We start from the raw sequence: 26,016 nt of genomic DNA on the forward strand, positions 1-26,016 counted from the left end.
AGACATGTAGCAGTTTACTATCACTTTATCTTTCTGCCTCACGAACGATGCCAAGGGGAAAAAAATGAAGGCGGTGGTGGTGGGATCAACATTTTGGTCCCATTTTCTTACCTATTGAGGCAGATTTCTCCAATGCTTTGTGATGGAGCACATGCTCTCTTCTCATACCTGCCTGACATGAACGGGCCACTCAACCAACCCTGTCTCCCTTTCTCTCATCCCAACAGTCAACAGTGAGGATGTTGTCTCTACACGGCTGTACTTTGTGAACGCCTCCCTGCAGCGGGTGACCTTCTCCAGCTCGGTGGGGGTGTCCCTGCCCTGCCCTGCGGGCGGCGCCCCCCATGCCGTCCTGCGCTGGTACCTGGCCGCCGGAGACGACATTTACGATGTGCCCCATATCCGCCACGTGCATGCCAACGGCACCCTCCAGCTCTACTCCTTCTCTCCCTCCGCCTATAACAGCATTATCCACGACAACGAGTACTTCTGCACTGCTGAGAACCAGGCAGGAAAGATCCGAAGTCCCAGCATCCACATCAAAGCAGGTGAGTGCTGGACACTATGTAAACTCAGACAACGTCAAAGGTATAGTTGAGTCTCCAGAGGACTGACTTTGTTCTTCCAACTTAGCATTTCAACACTTTGAATACCAGCGTATGTCTGACTACCAGTCTTTAGTCTGATCTACAATTTTTTATCATTTTTGGCACCTTATCCCTTCGGACAACACAGCACCCCAATTACATTTATTCTGTTGATATTACCCTTCATATAAAGTGTGTATAAATGTAGTTTTACCAACTCACAACAATCTAAAATTGTGTCACAACAAATAAGGTGGGACACCGGTGCCTTTTCTGGATTCCTCACATTTTTCTGCAATGGTATTAACTAATTCATAGACTAGCACAGTCTTTAAGGGTGCCCTGTAATTTAGCATTGGACCTCTTATTCAGACTGGGGGCTGACGACAGGTACATTAAAATAAAAAATAAAAAATAAAAAATAATGGCCAAAATCAGCGCATCTGAGGCTGAGATACCCAAACCTTTTTAACCGTGGAATGATTAATGCCTAAAAAAACACTTGGATCCTACAGCGACACAATACTGCCTTTCATTAGACCCCCACTCCAGGAATAAAGCACAGATCTTTTGACAATCCATGTCTCCAGTTTGTTGCAAAGACTTTAACCCTGATGACATCAGTTGTGTTATATTTTCAGATTTATTCTATCCCTATACATTACAGATACTGATTATAACTTCTTGAGACAGGTGAACTGATCTTCATGTGTACAATTGGTGCAAGCACAAAGGTTAAACCTAAAATAATCACTTCCTGGTCAATCCCAAATATTTCACTCCACGATGTCTGTATAATATACTATTTATACTATATAACAGTATTATCTAGCTATGGCCCGGCATGTGTAAATATTGTAAATATGGCGACCCAAACAGCTGTCATATTCTCATACTACACCATCAACTTCTCTCAGCGGGGGTGAAGCGTCTCGGAGGGACACGTCTCGACCGCCCAGATTAAAAATCCTCTGGAAGACACACGGCCATGTAGACAGTTGGCATGGTGACCTGTCCGCACTCAGTGCCAAGGTCAAAGCTGGAGAGAGGCGCTGAACACACCGAGAGAAGGTGTTACTGCTCTCACATACACACACACACACACATATCATAAACACACGCACATGACCTAATGTGATACACACCGGGTACACGTGTATACGACAGACACGCACGCATGTATGTTCGCACTGTTCACATGCATATGCGTGACTCAGACGCACAAACAACCTCACACACACACACACACACACACACACACACACACACACACACACACACACACACACACACACACTATATCATGCACACCAGCCTGCGCGTAGCTCATGCCAGCAAGCCTCCTGTCTCCCAGTCTCTCCATCTGTCCATGGACTGGAAAGTCCCCTAACTACACACACACACACACACAGACACACACACACACAGAGCCATTTTCATCAAGCTGGCTCTCGGTGTTTAGTTGCCAGCTCTTTGTCAGGGTGTTTGGCAAAAAAAGAATTTGGAGAGTCAGCTTCAGACATGGAAAGATGTGAACAGAATCAGGAACAAAGTGGATTTTCAGGTCTTGGGAATAGCCAGGCAGATATCTTGACTGTGTTGATCAATCCTGTAAGGAGAAACAGTCAGCACTTCCCTACCCACACACACGCACACACACAAATATGTGAACAAAATGATTTTCCAAAAATGCTGCTGGATTCTTTCCTCACCAGCGCACACACAAACACACCCATATGGCCTGTGAGGTCCCCAGAGGGAGACAGTCCCTCCAGCGTGAGAGTGACCTTCCAGCCAGCCTCAGTGTTGGCTCGACCTTCCCTCCCAAATAATTACAACAATTAATCAATTAAATGCTGAGGCAACCACAACTCCACAGCTCCACAGCCAGGGCTCACGTGCATGTGTGTGCACCTCATTACCTCCAGAGCTCTACACATCACACACACATGCTCACACACACACGCTCACACACACATACACAACCCTGCGGTTGCCATGGGCGACAGAGGCGTGAGCACTAGGGTGTGGCATGCCCCGTCTCAGGTGGCACAGGAGAATGATGACAGCCGACAGTTCGCAGTGTGACACCCCCCCAAAAAAAATCTGCCACACCCCCTACCCCCCACCGCCATCCGTCTCCCTATTCTCTCTTCTCTCTCTCTCTGTCTCTCAATCTCTCTCTCTATCTCTCTATCCATCTCTCTCCCTTCACATCTTCACATCTCTCTCAATCCCTCCCCCTCTTTCTCACCCTCTCCCATGCATGCTGATTGCGGTCCAATAATAGCACTAGCACCTGTCTGGATAGCTCTACATTTATGAAAATCACTATGTGGGCTGCGTTTTTTTCCCCTGCATGTTTTTGTTGGGCTCTCTCAGTGCAACTCATCCAGTTTTCTGTATTAACATCTTCCTCCAGCTATTGTGGATCTATTGTGCCTATATATATATAAAAAAATTCTGAATGAGATTTGACCGACAACCAAACAGACATTGAATAATGATTATGTTTTTACAATAACTATTTTAGGAGTCTAACGGCTACTGTTGTGTATCAGGTTAACCAGCAAACTTGAGTTGAGTGATAGATAGATAGATAGATAGACTGAAACGTCAAGAGTCCCCTCTTACATTATATTGAATTTAATTGAATCCAATTGATGCTTGGAGGATCGAAAAAAAAAGAAGAATCTAAAACACGTTCTGAAGAATTTTCTTTTGCTTATTCTATTACTAATTCTATCCATTTACCAGAACTATGTGCACATAGTCAAAGATGTCTGTTTTGTATATTAATATTGCTACAAGTATAAGCTCTTTCTTCCACCTAATTCTTAATATGTTTTCTTACAAGTATCACACTTACTGTCCTTTACCAAGAAACAGCTTTCATTGGAATATTTAACATTATCCTTTATCTTCCCCAAAATGGGCCCAACCAAACAAATGTAGTAGTTTGTTCTTTAACATGTACAATTATGACATGCTTTGTACACAGACACGTACTGCATGTGCTCTTCCAAACTTATAATAATAACTAATAATACGTATCTGCTCCCCATTTAAGTGCCCTGTCACTAGGATACTGGTTTAATGGGAAAATGTTAGTGTAGTCATAAATAGAAGAAAAAAAAGATATGATATAGATTTTTCATCAGCAAATCAGTTATATGTTTTGATTGCATGAAACCATTTGTAGACCTTAAGAAGCAATATGTTATACAAGAAAAAAGACATGATGCACTGGACTTTCGTCATGTCAATTTCAACTCTAATCATATTTTGTTTACTTGTAAACATTTATTTTTGATGAACAGAACCATCACATTGGGTAAATAAGTGTTTTTTAAATAACACCTTTAGTGATTGAGTTTGACATCCCTGCCTTTAAACACAGCTCTCTGTTAGTGTAACATATCCTTCAGCAGTTCTGCAGCTTCTATTGCTTCAGGAATGAGGATTTACTATATTTTATCCTCTTCTCCTCTTCTCTATAACAAGTGTGTGACTTAACCCTAAAAATGAAAGCACACATTTCTCACACACGCAGCTAGTCATCATTATCACTTTGTCGCAAGCGATCCGCCTGAAACCTTTTGTTTGGGGCACCCAACACCTCCTTACAGCAATTTCATGAAATTAAATGAGGACACCTGTTCCATGACACCTCATCTCCCCTTTGTCCTGACTACAACACACAAACCAGTGTGTGCTCGGGCCAAGACAGCAGGCGCTTAGATCCTTTCCCTCAATCTGCCCTCCTCGTCCCTTCTCTGACATTTCCTCACTGGTCCAATAAGTACTGTATGTTCCTTGAACCTGATACACATCGACTGCTTTTCTAATCCATTCAATAACGAAACCTACATCCACTCAGTATTTGTGTCTTTCATTATTTTAGCTCCTTCTCTCTTTCTCCTTCTCTTGTGTTTTTGCCGCTCGCTTTATGAATAAGTAAATGCAGTATTTGGTTTCCCCGTCGTTAATTATTGAAGCGACAGTGATACAGGACTTGCCTCCCAGTGCACCCAGTGCACCAGACCCATGTTTTAGCTCGTTCCTAGGCAACCAGGCTGCATATAGTCAGGCATCAGTAACATCCTAATGATTCTGCTGCGCATGCGATGAGGGGGAGTGCAATTTACACACAAATCAGTTGGGTTACGATTTGCATCCTGTCACCAGGCTTAGGAGAATGAATATGTAATGTTTTTTTTCTCCCCCTGTGTCTTTCATATCTTGGAAGAGGAACGTGTGTTAAATGACAATGCTATCACAACAGTTGCCTCTTATTGGAGCCAGTAACAGGGTTGTGTACCGGGGCATGTTGCCACACAGGGCTTATTTGACTGGTTTTAATGAGGAGAGGAGTGGCTAGAGGAGGTTATCGCAAGTGCAGGACAAGCTGGGGGTCAAAGCACGGGATGAACAAACCTGACATGACCTTGACTGGATTCGAACCTGCGCTGAACTGACGTGTAACGATAGTCATCATTGCACCAAACATTTACAAGCTGTCAAGCGGATTTTAAGCTCTCTCCGAGAGGCTCAGTGGGCACTGGGGATTTCCCCCTGCTATTGAGAAGTGGCAGCAGGGTCAATCAAAGAGTAAATAAATGATTGAGAGAATTGGCTCGGCCACAACAGCCGAGGCTACTCAGTCGATCCCGGCTATTGATCTGCAGGAAGATGGCATCAATGAGAAGCAGCAGCCGTTTAAATGAAGAATTGAAATGAAGACTTGATCGGAATAATTTTGTCCTTTAGCTCTGATGTGTTTACAAATGAGGCTTCGGCTCCTATTAGCGGCCTGTGTGTCAGGTGACCAATGTGATGTGCTCTCCAGAGGATATCTCACTGCAGCCATGAATTTAGCTGGGATACAAATTAGCACCATGACCCAATTAAAGGCCATGGTCACATATACGGTATCCAAGGATAAATATCGACAATTTCGAACGGAATTGTTCCGCCTCTACTCCGATCTTAAGTCCTTCACAAGCCAGCAAAGAAGGAAGACCGGTTCAAGGTTCAGTGAGCTCAGAAAAAGTAGAACAATGATAAAGCAATGGACGGAATCAGACAAAGACTAGGGAGATTAGACCCCGAACTTTAAGGTGAAAGTCCCACCAATTGGACAAGGACACTGTGCTTTGGTTCCACTGGGTTCCAGTGACAGTGGCGGCTGGCATAAAGCATTATTAATGACCAAGGAAACTGGCCTTCAGGCTAGGCGTTAATTATATCACTGGAGAGCTGGGGGAGAGAGTGAGCACACGGGAGGGTGGGGCCATTCCCTGTGTTGTGTGTGTGTGTGTGTGTTTGTGTGTGTTTTACATTGTTAAGCTATTACTGTCCTCATTTCCAAGGGAAGCCTGGTTGATGCATTGTGTTAGATTGTCTTGCCAGAAACATCAGCCCGAGATCCCATCTGATTTCTGTAATTGTCTTCCCTTCTTTTTCGTCGTCTGATCCTGTAAAGTAGACACATTTTTGTCCGAGTCGGAGTTACTGGGGAAACATTTGGCAACATCCCTTTATGAAAACCAAATCAGGCTGTCGCGGGAGCCCCACTTTAGAACGTCCCTGTTCATTCAGTCCAGCTAACATTGCCCTGGAACTTCCTGTCTCTCCTCCCCACCAAAATAATCCATTAATTTAATTTCACTTTACTTCATTTATGTAATGAAAATTCATGCTCCGATTCAGAATTTCACATCTCTCACTAATCTAGATGTGACAGAGTTAACTGGAGAGATAATTTGGTTAGCTACAGGCTACTGTTTTCATCATTAAGCCCGTCTTAATCACCACCATCCTATTGTACGCTGGCACAGACACGCAGCCTAGTGCTCGGCCTGCCATGTGCAGGGGCTATGTTTTGTGCTGCCTGGCGCCTGCATGTGACAGTTCCGTCGGCCGTGAGCAACCCTCCGCTCCTCGCTGTCTCATAGCATCTGTGGCGTTGTTCTTTAAAGGCCGAGGGCCACTCACTGCGGATCCTCTTCAATGCGGCTCCAAGTCGGTCCTTCTCATAGTCAAATCTGCGGCTGAAGAGAGAAACGCTGGCCTAACATGGTGGGACACAATACCAGACGAGTTTGTTTACAAGACCTGCCCCTGCTTTTACCACAGATTAGACAGGACCCAAGGATGTTAACTGTAATGTGTCACAATGTGCAATGAAGAAAAAATCTGAGATACAGACCATAAAAAGTCTTAAATATGTTATCCTGACTATGTTAACATTAATTTAATGCTACCTCTGTTTCAATTAAGTTTGAGTTATTTTTTTCATTCATACACATATTTCACTGTCTCCATGTAAGTCATTCTGGGACTCTCATAATACTTCATATCTGTCGCACTTGAAATTTGTCCTAATTTTCATTCATTATGGCAATAAAAATCACTGCAGAAACCTCGGCTGCTGAAATAATGAGTCAACAAATCAATTAGCTGGCAACAAATTTGAAAACCATTGATAAGCAAAATGGCCAAATATTTGTTGGCTCCAGTAACAATTACATGTTTTCTTTAATATTGTTAAAATCTGAATATCTTTGGGCTGTGAACTGTTGTTTGAATAAAACATAAAACTTGTCACTTTGAGCTCTAGATAGGAAGATGTTTTAATGTACACACGTTTCTCCATAGCAACCTGCCAATGGTTTGGTGTTCTAAAGGTCTTAAAAAGCTGAACATTAGCAGTTCCCAGCTCTATCAATGTGAAGATGTGATGCTTTTCAATGTTTTCCATCAATATCAAATGAATATCTTTGGGTTTTGCATTGTTGGCCTGACAAAATAAGCAATTTGAAGACTTGTGCTCTGGGAGACTGTGATAGACATTTTTGATTATTCTCAGACAATGACTTGATCAAAAGTAGTCATCACTTGCCGCTCTACTTTCATCACTCAAAGCTATTGTTAGTAATTTGCACTCTAATCACTTTGTCATTGTTGAAAACTAAAGATCTGAGTTTGCTAAGAATGATAATCCCTTTTCTGTAACATCCCACCAACAAACATCCCTCCATCAACTAACTTTATCTCTGTCCTCCACACACCAGTGTTCAGGGAGCCCTACACAGTCCGTGTGGCCGACCAGCGCTCCATGCGGGGTAATGTTGCTGTGTTCAAGTGCCTCATCCCCTCAGCTGTCCAGGAGTACGTCAGTGTGGTGTCTTGGGAGAAAGATACTGTCTCCATCATCCCAGGTAGGAAAATTCAGACACTTTCCTTTTGCCGTACTGCATCTCTTGCTGAAATGTTCTCTCTTTTCAAACTCCCATTCGCACCACCATGCAGGTTTTATTTGGAAAGCAAAATGATCTAATGTCATTCCGATATCTCAGCGGACTCTGTAGCATTTGCCCCGAGAGAAATGAGAAACGTCTCCTGTTTTTGTCCCAAACCACAAATAACCCGAGCCCTGTCAGTGTCTTCAAAGAAATGTGTTTTTCTTTCCAATCTTATCGTAATGGAGATTTCCTCCTCATTTGCCCCATTTGTTGACAGCCTTTAATCGACACTAATCAATTTATTGGTGTCACCGGCGTCCCCTGCTTTGTCACTGAGAGAAGATGGAGGAAGGTTTTAAAAAAAAGGTCCAATCATTCAAGTCTGATGATATGGCCTTTGCCTGGCACATGGCTCTTCACTCACCAACTGACACCACTGTGGTTAATAGCTGCGTTACAGGGATAAATCAGACATTAGTAGACATGTGCGGTGTGAGTGAGTAAGTGTGTGTTCCTGTATCCATATCTTTGTGAGGACCATGTTAAGCATAGACCATAAAAAGTGAGGACATTTGGATCGTTCCTCACTTTTTCACTGGACTGGTTGAGGGTTAAGACTTGATTTTAGGGTTTGGTTACAATTGGGTTTAGGTTAGAGTTAGGGCTGGGGTAAGGCATTTACTTTGAATCCTTAAGGTTAGGGAAAGGGCCAAGGGGTTGTATTATTTCAATGAGTATCCTCACTAAGATAGAAGTACAAACGTGTGTGTGTGTGGGTGGGCTTGGGGGGGATCTAATTTGATGAGTGATAGATCTGTTTAACTGCTCATCACAGTCGCCCAAAAGAGAGCAGCCACACCTTGAGGGCTCTTCTGTGTCTGGAGCTGTTCTCCTCCTTTCAAATCATTCGCTGTTTCCCTGAAGAATGATAATATCCGTTTGAAAGTGAGACTCCTACATGCTGATGCATGTCTGTGTATTGGTGTTTATGTGTGTTGTGCATATCTGTGTGTGTGCGCTGGCTTGTGCAGTGTTAACATTTGCTCCGCGGAGCGATGGCAAATTGCAGGGTGTCAGATGAGACTGTTTAGGTCAGATGATACGTACTGCGCCCTCTGCCCCTTATCTCGCTCTCTGATACCGAGCAGCCCTTTCATCTCTCTCAATAGTGTTCGTGCGTCTGCATTTGTGTGCCTTTGTATGGCTCTGTCCTTCACACGGGAGCACTCATTGATCCAGCACAGCTGTAGTGTTTGTGCATGTGTGTGTGCGTGCGTGCATACGCGTGTGGTTGTGTATGTGTGTGGCCTGAGGGGGGTTTCCAGTCTGGATCGATAAAGCTTGCTGTTGGATTCCCCTCGCTCTTGTCACGGATCCCTCAGTGTGAGAGTGGTGAGACCGAGCCAGTCTGTTTGACTGATAGCTCTGTGCATCAGAGTGTGTGTGTGTGTGTGTGTGTGTGTGTACAAGTCACTGTATCATGGCTGTGTGGTAAGAGCTCAGTGGGAGTATGTTATTGATCAGCTGTTGGACACGTTGGGTAAAACATGCACATATGAACTAGCGTGTGTGTTAGAATGAGCCCACACACACATTTACATGAGTAGCTTTCTAAGCTCATCAGTTTATGATGAGCTTTAATTCAAAAGGCTTTCTGATATTTTTAACCCTGGGTCTATAATGCAATAAAGTTTGTTTACAGAATATGCTTAGTAATCATTTTATGTAAGAATAAGGTAAAGATTTAAAAAGTAATTTTGATTTTGACTACATTTATCTATTCTAATTGTTTATTCTGAAATATATTGTTTAACACTGTTGTTAGATGATAATTGGTTATAAGGAGAAAAATAATAATCAATTAATAATTTATTTTTATTATTAAGTGTCCCAACATTTCTCAGCTTCTCCAGTGTGAGGATTTGCTGCTTTTCTCTGTTTAATATAGTTGTAAATAGAGATAATAGCATCAGAAAGGCCTCAGATAATGCTGAAAATGCCAGGCATGCAAATCTATGTACCGATCCACTTCCATTTCTTGAAACTCTAATAGTTTACCCAGATAAAACAGCAATTTACTTTTTTCCAGAAAACATTTTTTCTATTTCTTCGCAGCGGCCCTGAAGCAGCAGTTGTGCTTTGCTGCCACTGTTGTCAGAGCAGGGAAAAAGGAGTGATTTCCAGTAGTGCAGCGTTAACCAATTTCAGCAATTTGATAACGTTTCACACTGAAAAGTTCCAAGTTTCAAGGGGTGGCACTCGAATTTATTCAGTTGCTTTTGCACCAATTTAAACTGTTACTGTTAAGTTTAAAACCTAAAAGGTCTTTCATTTTTATAAACTGCAGCCGCACTTAGACAGTTGTTAAAAGGAAGTAATAGTTCTGTATTTCTAGATTTCTTTAGTGTTTTCTTAAGTTATTTAGATAATAAAAGAAGTTCTATGTCATCCTATCGCTGAATTTAATTGTTTGTCAATAACCTGAACCAGGTCTTACGACAATGATAACGATCATCAATTCCATACAGAGTTGGTGGAAGCATATTAAGTAACTCTAATTTTAAATGTACTGGTATGGGATAAGTACTAAGAATCGGCTAAAATAAATATTTTGGGGTTTACAAGAACAGAAATATCTGGCATTATTGATATGATATTTTAAAGATACAATTAATGGATTAATTAATTAAATGATCGTCAGGTTATTCGATGATACCATTAATTGCACCGCAACGTCTGGATTTGCATTTGAGAATGTTTGAGATCTTTTTTCATCCTCTCTCTCCCTCTCTGTTTTCTCTCTCTCTCTTTCCTCTCCGCAGTGCTGATGAATAGGTCTTATTAGTTACACAGTGCTCCTCTTCTTTCCATCCGTCTTTGGCTCCAACCCTCCTCTCTTCTCTCTCCCTCCCTGGTACAGACTGGTGGCCTGTGTCAGAACCATGGCCTCACTTAGACGTATACACGCGGACTGCAGAGTGCACGTGTCCATCCCCTCCCACCACACTAAACTCCACACACTTCATCCACCTATTCATCCATCCATCCATCCAACCACTTTACCTATCAGCTGCTGGTGGCATGCACAGCTCCATCTCTTTCGACGGCACTGGAGATGCTCTAGTGGTTCTGCATTTATTAGGGACAGTGCATGCCAAGGTATTGGCTTGACAGGATGACACATGTCATACCGACGGCCGTGTTGGTCAATAAAGCTGAGTTTGAATGGGCTCTGATGAAGAGGCAGGAGGGTGCTTGCTGACAGCTGGCCTCGCTGCGAGACGACCCTGCCTGGGTGTCGTGTCACTATTTGACAGCCTGATCTGTTTGCGTTCAAGGAGCGACAGTAAGGGGGGGGGGGGGGGGGGGGTTCGACGGAGAGAGAGACAGACAGTCAAACAGGGGAGAGCTTTGTGTTTTGACTGGCTCTCCTGGTTTTCTACTCCCATGTCATACCTCCCCTTCTCCTGCTATCTCTCTATCTCGCCATGTCTCTCCCTCTAATTGATGGTTTGCTGGTGTTGCTGTCGGTTAGAGAATTAGCATTTGTTTGCTTGTCAGTTAGGGAACTGAAAGAGGATGCTCCGCTGACGGATGTGTATGAAGGAACTTCATCTGTGTGTGTTCGTGGCTGTGTGTGTGCATGCGTGTGCATGTCACTTTGTTGGTATCCATCTCCTCCTCCAGCTGGAGCTTAAAACAGTGTGAGTTTTATCTGGTCGCCATGGTGACGGGTGCGAACCGGCGGGCGGAATGAGGAAGGTGTGAGGATGCATCGCTGCCTGATTTTTATTAGTGCATCAGCACGGCTCAACTCTGACACACACACACACACACACAAACACACACATACACACACAGACAAACACACACAGAGTACATATCTGCATCTTTGCATCCTTCTTTATTTGATTGCAGTTTTATAAGTTCATAATTTCATGGTGAGTGTGTCTTTTGGTTACACTTTATGAATATGCAACACCAATACATGGCTGATGATGCTATTGCAGATGCATTGATGTTATGCATCAATCAATCTCTCCCTATGGTTGCTTTACATTGTGTCTAATTTTGTCTCAGCTTGACATGAATGAGAAAAAAAATCTTCACTGTTAATTGTACGTTATGTTTTTTTTCTTAGATTCCATAGACACAAACATAATTCTGCTGTGATTCACATAACATGCTGTGGTTAAAGATAATAAACTGGGGACAACTGAATGTCATGCTTCATTACATGTTATGGAAAACATTGACATTATTATAATATTATTTACATTTTAATAAAATAATACAAAATAGATTTTAACAATTTCAATCACAACTTTGTAAAAAGTTTCTATGGACAGACAGTGGATGACTCACAATCCTCTGCTACATCACATGAAGGCGCTTCGGCAATTGGAGCACAATACATTAGAATGATACAAAGTGATAGGTGGATGGATTTATTGATCAGTGATCTAATAATTGAGTCACTGATTAGTTCATATGATGAGAATTAAGGGAAAAGAGGGAGTGGAAAACATGTGACGTCCTTATTTTTTAATTCATTGACTGAGCTTGTTTAATCCCCCTTTCTCTTTCACACACACTGCCTCCCTTTCTCTTTCTCACTCCCTCTCTCCCTCTATCTCTCTCTCTCTCTCTCTGTGAAGTGTAGCGTCACCACAGCTGCTGCAGCTTCTGTCCCAGTCTCCATTTTGTCGCCACTCTGCAGAGGCCCTACACTCTCGCCAGACCCCTCTGTTTATCCACTCTTCTCTTAACTTCATCCCTCTCTCAGCCTCCTTTCCTGGAGGCACTTATTAGGCGACGGTGAAGTGACAAAGCATCGTCTTTTTCCTTCCACTCCATCAAACCTGAAAGTGAACAACGGACAGGCCCCCCAAAAAATGGCAGAATAGGCAGAAAAAGAAAGACAAAGTGGCGCAAAAGCATGACATGCTGAATTATGCAGATGGCAAAGTGGGCATAGGATGGAAAGGATGATGGAATGAGGTGGGTAGGTATATGAGGACATGTGAGAGGATGGGAAGATGGACAAAGAGAGAGGTGTGTCTGCGTGGCTTTCTTGCTGTCCCCAGCACCCCAGGGAGGAAGAGGAGGCCATGGGGCTCTAAAGCCGCTGTGTCCTGCCATTAAAGATGCATCTGACAAGTGCTTAATGCCCCTCCACCTACACTCTCTCCTCCATCTCTCTTTCTCCTTTCGAGTTTTTTATTCATCTCTGGTAGTATTTGACCATTAACCATTACACACATCATGCGCATCAATGTGTGTTTGTCTTTGGGACGGTGGGAGGTTGTACCTCGAGTGAGAGAGGGGGGCAGGGGGTGGCCGTGCAGGGGAAATGGGTGGTGTTTACTTATTGATGTGTGTTTATGGGCTGTGGTTTGTGCGAGTTTGTGTGAACCTGGCAGTGATGCGTGTTAGGTTGGGTTATTTATTCAGCACTCGTGTTTGGATGTTTTACAGAGAGAACAGGTGCAGAGCGACTCTGAGCTCGCTCTGTTTGAGCGGACCGCTCTGTCTGTGTGTGTGTGTGTGTGTGTGACACACAGATACAGACAGAGAGTAAGACACAGGGGCATTCACTTCTGTCCAGGCCCTGATAGGGCCGCAATGTTTATTTGTGTGGACGATTTGAGTGTTGATGATTTGTAGCTTTCAAGGTCCCCTGAGACACAAATGTCCACGACATATGACTGACTGACAGACAGACACACACACACACACACACTGCATATACACATGCACAGGAACATGGATGTTCTGTGTAGAGATTGAAATCGTGGGAGAGATGGAGGGATATTGAAGAAGGAAGGGAGGTGGAAAGTGAGAGAAGGCTGTGCACGAGGAGAATTTCAATGGCACTCCAATCATGCAGGCAGTCTCGTTAGCCCAGGGAACATTTGCATAGTGCTTCAGCGAATTCATTTGGCCTTACTCAGAGAAGATGGCTCCCTTTCCTCTCTGCTAGTTAGTTATTCATTAACCACATGCGGCCAAGGTGCGCGAGTGCATGCATGCGAAGTTGAGTCTGTGCTTCTGTTTTGTTGATGACCACACGCTTTTGATTGATTTCATTTTCCTTTTCTAATACTGCATTTTCTCTGTGATTTGTGCATAAGAGCTTTGCCTGCTGTGTTTGCAGCGCGGCAGTGCGTCAGCACCTCAAAGCGAAATGAATACCTGCCTCGTCGTTTCCTCCTGCATGTACACTTACAGTGGTATTGTCAGTACATGCCAGCAGACAGAATCGCCGTCAGATATTTTGCCAAATGCGGAACCAACGTCAGAGCATTACTCATCACCCACCGTGATCTCCTCGCCAACACCCACTTCCTCAAATGCTAAGGCTGTGCCTCAACTTTGTGTATCACTGCTCAGTCCTCCCCCTCCTCCCCCCAGCCCTAGGAACTAATTAGGGAAAATACATGACGGGGGTTCAGACAATCAGATCTATACTTGAGGCCATCACTAATGGGGATCATGACTTGCCTAAAAAAGCACGTCACTTGTAGGGCGGGGTAGGATTGAGTCTGTGTGTCGGGGGTGGGTGTGTGCAGGGGGGGCGGGAGGTGTTGCCAGCGAGGAAGCAGAGCCAGTAAGTGAAGATGACACACATAATGAAGAATACAGTGGATGTGTTATTCTAATTATCCCACTGACACCGCCTTGCAATCTAATATTGTTTGACAGTGCACAGCATCCATGAGGTGTGTCTGTGTGTCTGTGTGTGTGTGTGTGTGTGTGTGGTGTGTGTGTATGCACTTTTGTATGTGTGTGCATTGATTTGTGTGCGTGTGAATTTGCAGCAATGCATCTGTTAGAGTCTGACACTGTTTGTCACATGTGCTCGAGCTGAAATGTGAAATTGTTTTGTGAAATTAAAATAGCTTTAGCTTTCAGTCAGTTGATCCAGATAAACTGTCCACCATACTTTGGTTTTATTATATTATACATCATGTATATTAAATTGTAAGCACCCTTGAAAAATGTGTTTCCTCAATTTTACTCAGTTTCCTCAGTTTTATAATTTTTAAATTGCAACTTTTTAGAGTAAACATCAATGTGCTGTGGATGAATATGTCACCCAAAATACATAACGAATTAAAACCAGCCTTATGCAGCAAAGTTATTATTATTCATGAAAACTGAATATCTTTGGCTTTTTGTAGAACAAAAAGAGGTAATTTGAAAGCTTCATATCAAGCTTAGGTAAATTGTGATTAATTGTTGTTCATTAATATATCTTTTAAAAAAACTGCAGATTAATTGATAACTACAACACAGACATATTTAGCTTTCGACAAGTAGCATCGCAGACACTGCAATGTCAAGCAAATAATGAATTTGAGGACTAGGATTTTATCATTCCAGGCTTAGAGGTTGACCAACAGGTCGAAACCTTTCACTAATAAACAGAGAGAAAGAAACAGACTGGAGCGTCTGTGTGTGTTAGTGTGGTCGCAGCCATGCATGTGTTTGTGCATATTTGTGTTTTAGTGGCGTGGTGGGGGCAGGGTAATATGAGAGATATCCTGTTCCAACACATCCCCTCTGGAGCCGACTTAATGACCCGTGACCTGAAGATGTACAGTACATGCTAGGGAAGAATGGAGGGTAGCCGAGGAGAAACGGCCTGAAAGGAGGAGAAGGAGGAGGAAAAGGAAGAGGGCTGAGGAAACAGGAACAAAATGGATGAAAACTGCAGCAAATGAAACGAAGGAGAGATGCAAATGCATCAGTCTCTCTCCCTTCGCTCTCTCCCTTGCTGTCGCTTCTTCTCTCTCTGGGATGTTTCCTTATCCGACGACATTCATATCCATCAGCCGCCGGTGCTCTGCCTCTTACCTCTCTTTGTCCATCTTTCACCCACTTTTCCTTATTCATTTCTTTCAACGGGTCCATAGATCACAGCTAATCAAAGACAGGATGGAGACAGCCAACAGAGCTCTGACACTCAGCGCACAATGGACAAAGGCAGACACGGCAAGGGAAAGATAGGGAGCCTCAAAGTGAAAGAAGGACAGAGGGATGGAAGTAGAATAACTCAGTAGGGAAGTGAGCTGAGGACAGGTGAAACAGATTGGCACAAATTACCTGTGCTCCCCTTTTTATTTGAGTTCTGCTTAAATTTCCTCTCCCCTTTTTCCGGTCTTTTTATTTAAATGAATTTCGGAGGCAGTTTTTCCTACATTTACCCGATTCTGCTTTCATGCTCCCACCCCACACAATCTAAACCGAGTCGCTACCTTTGTGTGTCTTTGTGGAGGCGTGATTGTGTCTGTCAAAGGCGGTGAGGCAGGTGATTCAGGGTGTTGATATTTAAACTAAAGACAAAAACAAATACACACCTCCTTTCATCGGTCTCTTAGAAGCTCCACCCGCCACATTCATGCACAAGCAAAATTGTCAAGGTGAACTAAACACCTCACCGATGCTCATGCAGGTCTTTAGGTTATTTCGCTGTCTGTGGATGATTATATTACTTTGTTCCTCAAATTTATTAATAAAAAATTCTATGGTTGGAACGGGGCTGCACGCTCAGGATAGTCACTCTCAAGCACAACATATTCCAAGGGACAGTTTTACACTTACACAAGAATTTGGGTTCTTAGTTCAGAGGCCTCCATCTTGCTCCCATTGCCCCTTCAACCCACTCTGCCCCTTGGTGCTGACGGTGGAACAGTGCTGTGCGGTGCGGGTCCACCGCATCCACCTTTCTTTCTTACCCAAGTACAAAACTAGGCCTGTATATTTAAACTGTATCTGTTTCCATCACACGCACGGCACGTATACAGCTCGAGGACTGCAAGGAGATATGAGCAGAATTTGAAAGAAGTGTGTAGTGGATTAAAGTCGCTTACGTCAGCTTTAAGGCTAAGGGCCAGTCGATGTAGTACAAAAGTATGATCCCAATTGGAGAAATAAGTGATTTTTAGTGTTAGGTTAAGTTCAGGGTTAAGAGTAAATCTCCTAGAAATGAATGAAAACCTGTATGTTGTAAGTGACCTATAATAAGGTGTGTGTGTGTGTGAGTGTGTGAGTGTGTTTGTGTGTGTGTGTGTGTGTGTGTGTGTGTGTGTGTGTGTGTGTGTGTGTGTGTGTGTGTGTGTGTGTGTGTGTGTGTGTGTGTGTATGTGTATGTGTATGTGTATGTGTATGTGTATGTGTATGTGTGTGTGTGTGTCTATGAGCCCTCTCTGACCTCCCCTGTGAGCAATGGTATCTCTATGCTTTATTAAGAACTAATCAATGGGCTCTCAGGGATGTATAAGATGCCCTGAGGACTCCCACAAGACATATGCCGGCATAGCAGCACACACAACACACAGACATCCACCCCCCCCCCCCCCCCACACACACACACAAACCAATAGTTCATATGGGAGCCAGTATAACATGTGTAAAGGTTATTTTGCCACTCGTTTTTATTTTTTCATTATGTTTCTATGCTGGCCCTGCATCAAAATGATTGGGCAGCTTGTATCCATAATAGACAGTTTCAGATTTGTCCTTGATGATCCCTAATTTGGTTTAGTTTGCATCTCAAATGCACTCTCACTCTCTCCTTTACCGCCGCCTCCGAAGGTTCTCTTGCTGCTTGACTTGACATTTATTCCTCTCAAGCCCTTATCAGAACCACCTGACCACTTCTTGTTTTGCATCATTATTTTTCCTTCCCTTTTCTGCTATTTCCAGTGTGCCTGCCCTCTTCCTATTCTTCCCTCACCTACTTATTTTCTCCGCTCAGCTCTCACTTTCTGTACGGTATTTTGAAAGTGCAGTCTTTTTTTTTTTTCTTCCTGTCTGTTTTGTTGATGTGCATAGCGTAGCCATTGTTTTACAATGCCCAGGGCAATGCAAGTTTTCTGTTCCTCTCACTCTTTCTCACTGGAGACATGTTTGAAAACAGCAATGTGAGTTTTAAACACATCTTGGGAGAAATTCTCCACCTTTCTCCTCTCCTTCTTAGTCACCCCTCTCTGAGCGATTGGCACACTCTTTACATTCTGTGCTATGTGCATGAATATCATTCCTCAAAACACATGTAAAGATGTAACATGTAACAATCTTTCATTAAAGCGGACAAAATAGACACATTTTGATGAGGTTGCACTTACATCATTCAAAATGTTTCCAACAGTGGTCGAATCGAGTGAAATCCACGATTGTATTGTAAGGAAAAACACACAGCTAGCCAGTTAGCTAGCAGGATGCCTTTTCCTTCCACTGGTGTATTGGTAACTTGTAATGGATCCTGATTATTCTTTTGCTCCTCGTTTTGTCACTGAAACTCTCCCAGCAATGTGCAAATAAACAGTAGAACAAGTGACTCAACAAGCCTACAGCTCAAGTTTGTAAAGACAACAACTCCCATGATCCCTCGCTGCTTCAAGGTGTTTTGTTACTGTTTTTATTTTGAGACCACTATTGGCCGAGGTTACACATTTTTGCGATGAATCTATCCATATACTTAAATTCTCAAAGTTTGTTTGCTATTGTGTGTGGATTTCATAGCCTTTTACTGCTGCCATCTCCAGGTCCATTCATACATTCATTCACCAAAGATACACATCTTTAAAAATGAATGGATAATTTTTACTTTCATGTATCTAAATATTTCAACAGGCCCACATGTATGTGATTGCGACTTATGAGATCTCATTGTAGCAGGGTGATATGTGTCGGATGGAATTAAAGTAGCTGGAGTGCCAGTGTTCATGTTAATCAGGGAACATGGCGTCCAGTGACTGGACTGTGTGACTCACTGATGTGTTTTTAATAGTTTTCAGAGAGGAATAAGTTATATTTGGATTTGGTCTAAGCCGACTATTGTTGGATTTATATCCAGCATTTTCACAGAAGGTTTTGGTGTCCACACTCATTTCATGATGATGACATGCCATCCAGGAGTCATAACCAAGAAATACTCATAACCCCTTAAATATACCACGTCTTTTTTTACATCTCTGAGAAATTAGAGAGGCTGAGAGGTGCTGGTAAAACATGATGTTGTTGAACAGATACTGGGCTTTCATTCTTAGACATGAGTTTTTGAGCCTCATAATTTAATGGACATATATAGGAGGTTTCAATCTCCCCATCTAACTCTTGTCAAGAATGTAAAAAATCACGAGGATACATTATCATTTGAAGTAAGGTAACAAGCTGCTGTGGCTGACAGGAAGCTTCTTCTCATCACCTGTGTCAAAATAGAAACCTGACTCACTTGACCACTAGTCACACCCACATCCACCTGCCCCTTTGACTAAAATGTGTTTGTTTGTTTGTTTGTCTGCGTATGTGAGAGAAAGACAGGGAGAGAAGAACATCTTTTTTACATCTGAGCTTAGCTGACTAAAGCTCCCAGAAGACAAAGAAAGGGGAGGATATGAGAGCGGGTAGAACGAGTATGGAGGAAAAAGAGAATGAAATTTGAATCTCATATACATTTCAGTTGAAAGTCATTCTCGCCTTGATATATTCTCTCTGGAGTTGGCCTAACACAAACACAAACACACATACACACACACAAGTTTGTCCTTCTATCTTAGTGAGGACACTCATTGGCATAATGCATTCACTAGCCCCTTACCCGTACCCTAACCCTCCAAAACAAATACCTAAAACGATACCTTATTCTAACCCTAACCCTAAAACCAAGTCTTAACCCTTAAACAGTCCATTAAAGGTGAGTCACAGTGAGGCACAAAGTGAGGACCGGCACAAAGTCACCTTCATCATATTCTAATTTTTTTATCATCATTTAGACTTAAAACCTGCTGACAGTGCGAAACAACTGTTTTATTGTGAGATTTTTCTTTCCCCCCAAATTCTAATTTGATCCTTAAAACAAAGTCCTAACACTCCAATACACCTGTGAAGTTTTGAGGACAGCCAAAAGGCTGGCTAATCTATCAGATCTATAACTCAAACCAGTCTTTACAAAGATAGACAATAGAAGCACAAGTACAGATCCCCTCCATACCCCTCCCCACTCTCCTGGACAAAGCTCTTGTGTATGAGTACAGATTGACAGTTGAGTGCTCCCACTACAGCTCATTCATCCTTGTTGACTACATCTCTGCTGTCAAGTTGAAAATACAATGTATGTCATATGCAGCCTCTCCTCAAGATAAAACGTGCTGTTTATTAATACAGTTGCTTGCACATGTAAATACCACAAATACAATATTAGGAGCGACAAAACAGAAAGATTGGGAAGAAAATCACAAAATGAAGGCACTAAATGATTTGTACTGGTGCTCTTTCCTAACTCATGTGTCTTTTGTTCAAGGAAACCCTGTCGCCATCCCCTATAGCAGGGTTGGGGGGTTATTTCTATTTCAGATTTTCTTGAAAACATGCATTTTATTTTGTCCCTCCTCTTGTGTATTTTCAATGACATTAAACACTTTGTGTTTCTGCTTCTGCATGTTTAATCAGCTGTATGCTACTAACTTGTGGGACCTTCCACTATGAAATATTTGCTAAATTTGTGACATTTAAGCGAGCTCTGGCTAAAGCGACACTACCGGAAATCCCTTATTCTTTGGCTGCTTTAAAAATGGTGGCACAACGCCACTTCCCCCACCAATAGGAACAGCAATGTGTGTTTACTTTACCCTGACTATGACCTGATAGGCATAAAGCCAGAAGGGGCCACACTGAGGGACATAATACTCTATGAATTGTCTCGTCATGGCACGTATGTGGCCTGCATGTCAGAGGTTCTTCACTCCGGCGCTAACACTGCTGTTTTGGTCTTTTTTTTTTTAAATCTCACACACATGACTACTTTGATTTGATATTTCTTACATGGCCCCATGAAAAATGCCTGGACAGTGGCCTTGACCTTTCACAGCATGAAGGTTAGACCATGGTTCGAACGCCCAGCTTGTTTGGGGTCTTTCAGTGGGGAGTCTGTGTGGGTCTTCTGCAGGTCTTCCTCCCACAGTCCAAAGTCTAACAAAGGTGAAATAAACCAAAGATGTGAATGTGAGAGTGAATGGTTGTTTGTCTCATACATGTTGGCCCTGCGATACACTGGGGACCTATCCAGGATGTACCCCTGAAAGAAGAAGCGGTATAGATAATGGATGGATGGATGGATGGGTATACTGTACCTAGTGTTATTTAGGCTCACAGCCATGAAAAATAAGGTCTACATTTCATGTGTTGACAGTGCCAAAAATATACATAGATATTTTTTGACTTGTCTTCTTCTTTAAGCTCCCCCACTCACCAACAGCGCCACTCTCCAGATTTGCCATTTGTGTGTTTGCGTGTGTGTGTGTGTGTTTTCTCCACTGCATACACAATGTGCCCTTCTCTTGCAGGCTGACAAGTGAATGCCTTGTTTATTTCTGCTGAGGGGAAAACAGACGGGTATTTATTTCTTTGCTCCGCTATCTCAACTTCTTTCTTTTACTCTCATCCCCCTTATTTCTGACACCTCCAAACAAACGTGGAGCGTTATACAGTAATAAGCTAATATTGCGTCCAGGTGAGGGTGTTATACAGACACATGAACATCAATCACCTTTGGAGGGCTATATTGTCATTTACCAACTTTAATGTTGTAAGAGCTTAAATAGATTATTTATATCGACATTGTGATCTTTTGTCACAAGAAGAAAAAATATGCTCATATTTTCAGTATGGTGGATTCAATGATATCTGTGTCTCTCACAGTATGTCTGGACTTTTCGTGACTCCAAACCTTTGTGTCTCTATGAGTACACCAGTCATCTCTCTCAGTGGTCTACTGATTTTTTATTTTTGTCTTGCTTAGCCTTTGTCTCCTGATTTCTGTCTTGTTGGACGTCATACTAGAGGGCTATTGTGGGAGTGGGACACAGCAGCATTGTAGATGGCATAAAACTTTACTTGGGATCGTTACTGTCGGGTGAGGATGACATCATCATTTCCTTAGATACAAATCCCAAATGCAAACTTTAAGGAAATAGTTAAAGAACCTGTGGCGCTGTCTTTCTGCTCATCTCCAGCCAAGCCAATACGTGGGCTGACCCAGAGCAGTGCTCCAACCAGTGAAACAACATACTTACCAACAAGTACCTTTAACATAGGAGTGTGTGGTCAGGAGTCAGAGGTTTAATGTACGATACATTCAGCAGTAAACTAAGACAAACTATGCATTTGCTCTGTTGAAATAACATAGAGACAACATACACAAGTGGCTGTTACAGAAAGTGCAGCATATGAAAAACATGTTTTCTCAGCAACTGACAAACCCAAAGCTGAAAGGTTGTAAAATATGGTAAATAAAGCAAAGGAATTTGAAATAAGTGATCAGAACCTCTAATGTGATGTTCACTCTGTGTCTGCTGGGTCAGTTATCAGGCAACTGTTTGCACACAAGCTAACTCCAACAAAAAGTTACTACTGACTTCTCCATTCTGTGCTATTAATGCAGCTTTAAGACAGATATGACTATTAGCTACTTTTTGGTTTGCTTAGCCCGTTTTTGAAGCTGCTAAATAGGTGTCTGTGGCTAAGGAGGTAGAGAGGGTCATGTACTGACAAGAATGTCTGTGGTTTGATTCCTGGTACCCCAAGTCTTTTATGGGGGAATGGATGGAATGATGTAGATGTGCTTAAAAAAGACAGGAAAGAATAGATGAAAATATCTTGTTATCTTATCTGGACATACACTAACCAGGTGAATCATCTCTGAGGGATTTGTTCTGTGAATTTAAGACCCCACACGAGTCCCTCAGACCTCCTTTGCATATGGAAGCCTCGGTTTCCATTTTTGATCTTCCCCACCACCAATCGGAAGCGACCTATTTCTTTGCAATTACATCAATTCCTTGGGTGTCATTATACTTTCATACACGAAAGCCACCTACCCTTTATGCACACCCGCTGTGAAGGGCCGAGTGGCAGGTGGAGGGGTGGGTAATTGTGGCATCAGTTGATAACCAGTGGACATGACTGTATGTTTTCCTCTCCAGAAGTCAACAGCGCGTAGCAGTGTTCCACTAATAGGGAGAGTGGCTCTGCATATACGCAATGTGTTGCTGTGCAGGAGAGAACCATTCTGCCACCGCCAGTGTGTGTGGTGGTGTGTGTTTATTTGTGTGTGTGTAGGGGGGACTTAAATGTGAATACACACCAGGCTATTGGGATGTGTGAGGGTTCCTATGGGTAGAAGATGCTTTTTGAGGTATAAGACTTGGTTTTAGGGTTAGGATTACAAATAAGGTGTAGGTTAGGGTTAGGCTAAGATTAGGGTAAGGGAATAGGGATTGCATTATATCTATGAGTGTACATATCCAGAGTCTACGTGTAACAATGAGGTTTGCTGATTGGGAGAAAATGGGGACGAGAGATAGATTGGGAATGCAATAGAGAGGTAGCAAGTACAAGGATAAGATAAAGTGATGAGAGAGATACAGCATAAAGGAAAACACAGTTGCTGGGGAGAAAGTGATAGAGAGATTGAAAGAGAGAAGGGTTACTCTCCAGAGAGATGCACGCGGGGACCAAAGACACATTCATTGAACAGGCACTTAGGAGGGACACAGCACAAAAAAAAATGCATATTTCTCAAAGAGGTTCCGAGCTTGTGGGTAAAGCAGTGATTTTTGTGTGAGGTGCTGGCAAGAAGGCAGGGGATGCAGAAAAGAGGAGAGACAAGTTGGAGTGGAGGAAGGGAGGGAAGAGAGAGAGATGCACGCTTTCTTAATGGAGGTGTTTTTGCTCCACTAATTTAAGGGCCCATTTAACAGTGTGCCGCTCTCCCACTGTCTCTCCCTCCCTCCCTCGCTCCCTCTCTTTCTCCCTCCCTTGCTCTCCATCCTTCCACCTCAGCCTCTCCTCTCTTCCCTTGCATCTCCAGTTAATTTAATCAAGGGTTACCCGATTGCTTTTAACATTAATATTCCAATACCAAGTGATGTAAATAATGAATGCAACCTCCCTCTATTCTCTCTCCATCTCTCTCACTCTCTGGATGATGTTGAGCCCCATCTGTCGTCTCTGTGGTGGCACAGAGCACTCCCCAAGGATGAGAGGCAAAAGTGGGATAAGTGGGCACAGAGAGGGAGAGAGGGGGGGGTGAAGGGTGAGGGAAGGTTGTGTCTTTAGGGATAACATGAGGTTTTGTTCCTCTTAGTGTCAACGCTGAGATTTTTTTTTGTGGTGTGGGTTTGTGTCTGTCTGAATTGGAAATTCAATTTAACACCATCATTTAGTGTCATGATAGATTATTAGAGGAAACAATGGGATTTAAGGTTTTCAAACTAGGGTGCCAGGCGACGGATCCATGAGATAAATTTACGTCGCCACGTTTATATTTTATTTTGTCTTTACATTAAAGACATTAAAACTCAAATCTTTATTAGCTCTGCCATGATGTTATGTTTTCACGCCTGTCCGTTTGGTTGTTGGTTTTATTGAAGCAGGTTTACGCAAAACATCGATAAGGATTTCCATGGAACTTAGTGGATGGATGGGACATGTGTCAGTGAACATTTATAATTTAAAAATAGCTTTAAATTAAACAGCAAAGGGCTGCATGTCACAGTCAACCCTATGGCCAGTGCAAAGGACTAAAGCCACGGTAAACAGGGTCCCCGCTCCATGAGGTGAGCCACCAGGTGCTCCTAATGCATTAACCTTTGCAACCATTAAGACAAGAGACGCAATTCACAGCTGGTCAACATGCAGTGGGATACAATAGAGGGAATGGAGAGGGGCGAGTTTTTTAGCTTCAGAGCTTATAGAGTTCAAGTCAATTTGTACAAATATTCTTAATTTTTAGCTTTTTTAAAAGACTGATTTCCCTTATTGTGTTTGGTGCATCATGTGGGCTGCTGTGACTCAGGATAGATCATTGGTGGTTTGCTCGTGTGTGTGTCCTTGTGCAAAACACTGAAGCCTGAATTGCCCCTATGTAGCATCAGTATGTGTGTGTGTATATACTATATGAATGGGTGAATGTGACTCATGTCAAGTGCTTTCAGTGATTGTTACAGAGAGAGAAGCAAGATAAGCTTAATATAAATGCATTTATCATTTCCACGAATGTGATTGCTTGGACCGTTTGAGTGGCCTGTGTTGATTTGCCCCAAACAGCCAATGTTCTGACTATACCGCTATTAGCTATAGCTTTTTCTGCTGCTCCTAAACTTGACATTACATTTCTTTCACAGTGGATTATTAAATATTGTGAACTGTAAGAGTCTATACTGAAGCTAGGAAGCTATGAGTGATGGTAAAAGAAGACGAGGAAAAGAAGTTGAAGAGCTGGTGTTGTGAGCTGGTTTAGACTACAGGCCTTTTGCAAACTAGTATTGAGTGGAGCTAATTAATTTAGACTCAGCCAACAGATGGCTAAAGCCACATGGCAGCCACTAAGGGAGGCACTCCTCTTTCCTCTTACTCTCTCTCTCTTTCTTTTCCTTTATTTGTCTCAGTCCACCCTCTCCAACAGCGCTCGGTGTTAGACGCTCTGCATACGTGTATGTCTTCGAAGTTGTCACCGGCAGCCGGAGAATTTGATCGATCTTCAGTGAGCAGAGGCCTCTGGGGTGGACCCGAGAGCTCTCAGGCTATTAGTTAGGGGTGTGTGTGTGTGTGTGTGTGTGTGTGTGTGTGTGTGTGTGTGTATGTGTATGTGTATGTGTATGTGTGTATGTATGTTTATTTAAGCATTTCGAGGAGACCGGATGGAGGGAGAAATGGGAGAAAAGGGCTTTTGGTATTAATGGCTACATTTGTCTGTGGCTTCACGTTTTCATGTAAACATCACTCCAACATCATATTGTGACACACCACTAACATACAAAGCCACTAACCACTTACATCTCTGCTACACACACACACACACACACACACACACACATAGAGAGAAGCCACACTACAACCTCTCTGGTGTTTCTGCAACCAAAGCCATTTCTGAGGAGTTTCCCTGAGCACTTGAGCTGGAAACACATTAAAGTTTAACTCGAGGAGAGAAAGGAAGAAGGAACGAAAGAAAGGGGACATCAGAGTACTGTCGCACACGCTATACTCCATTCTCCCTCCCAATACTGCCTACATGCCTAAATTCTGTGCTTTTCTTTATGTCCTCATACAAGGCTGATGGAGAGGAGAGAAGAGGTAGGATTAATAGAGTATAGGAGATGATCAGGTATTGGAAA

The 26,016-nt window shown here is 42.8% G+C and overlaps 1 protein-coding gene across 2 annotated transcripts in view; it reads left to right on the forward strand.

The window, feature by feature from the left end:
* Positions 1-227: 227 nt before the first annotated feature.
* dscaml1 (Down syndrome cell adhesion molecule like 1) overlaps positions 228-26,016 on the forward strand; it is an 81,929-nt gene continuing 56,140 nt past the window's right edge. The window contains exons 1-2 of one of the 2 annotated variants that reach the window (XM_062386488.1): positions 228-548; positions 7,664-7,810. In XM_062386488.1, the coding sequence (XP_062242472.1) occupies positions 7,708-7,810 (103 nt within the window). In that variant the 5' untranslated portion in view covers positions 228-548; positions 7,664-7,707. The remainder of the gene's footprint in view (positions 549-7,663; positions 7,811-26,016) is intronic. The other variant, XR_009920521.1, reaches the window with a different exon arrangement.

This window comes from Platichthys flesus, chromosome 4, assembly GCF_949316205.1.
Source record: "Platichthys flesus chromosome 4, fPlaFle2.1, whole genome shotgun sequence".
Lineage (NCBI taxonomy): Eukaryota > Metazoa > Chordata > Actinopteri > Pleuronectiformes > Pleuronectidae > Platichthys > Platichthys flesus.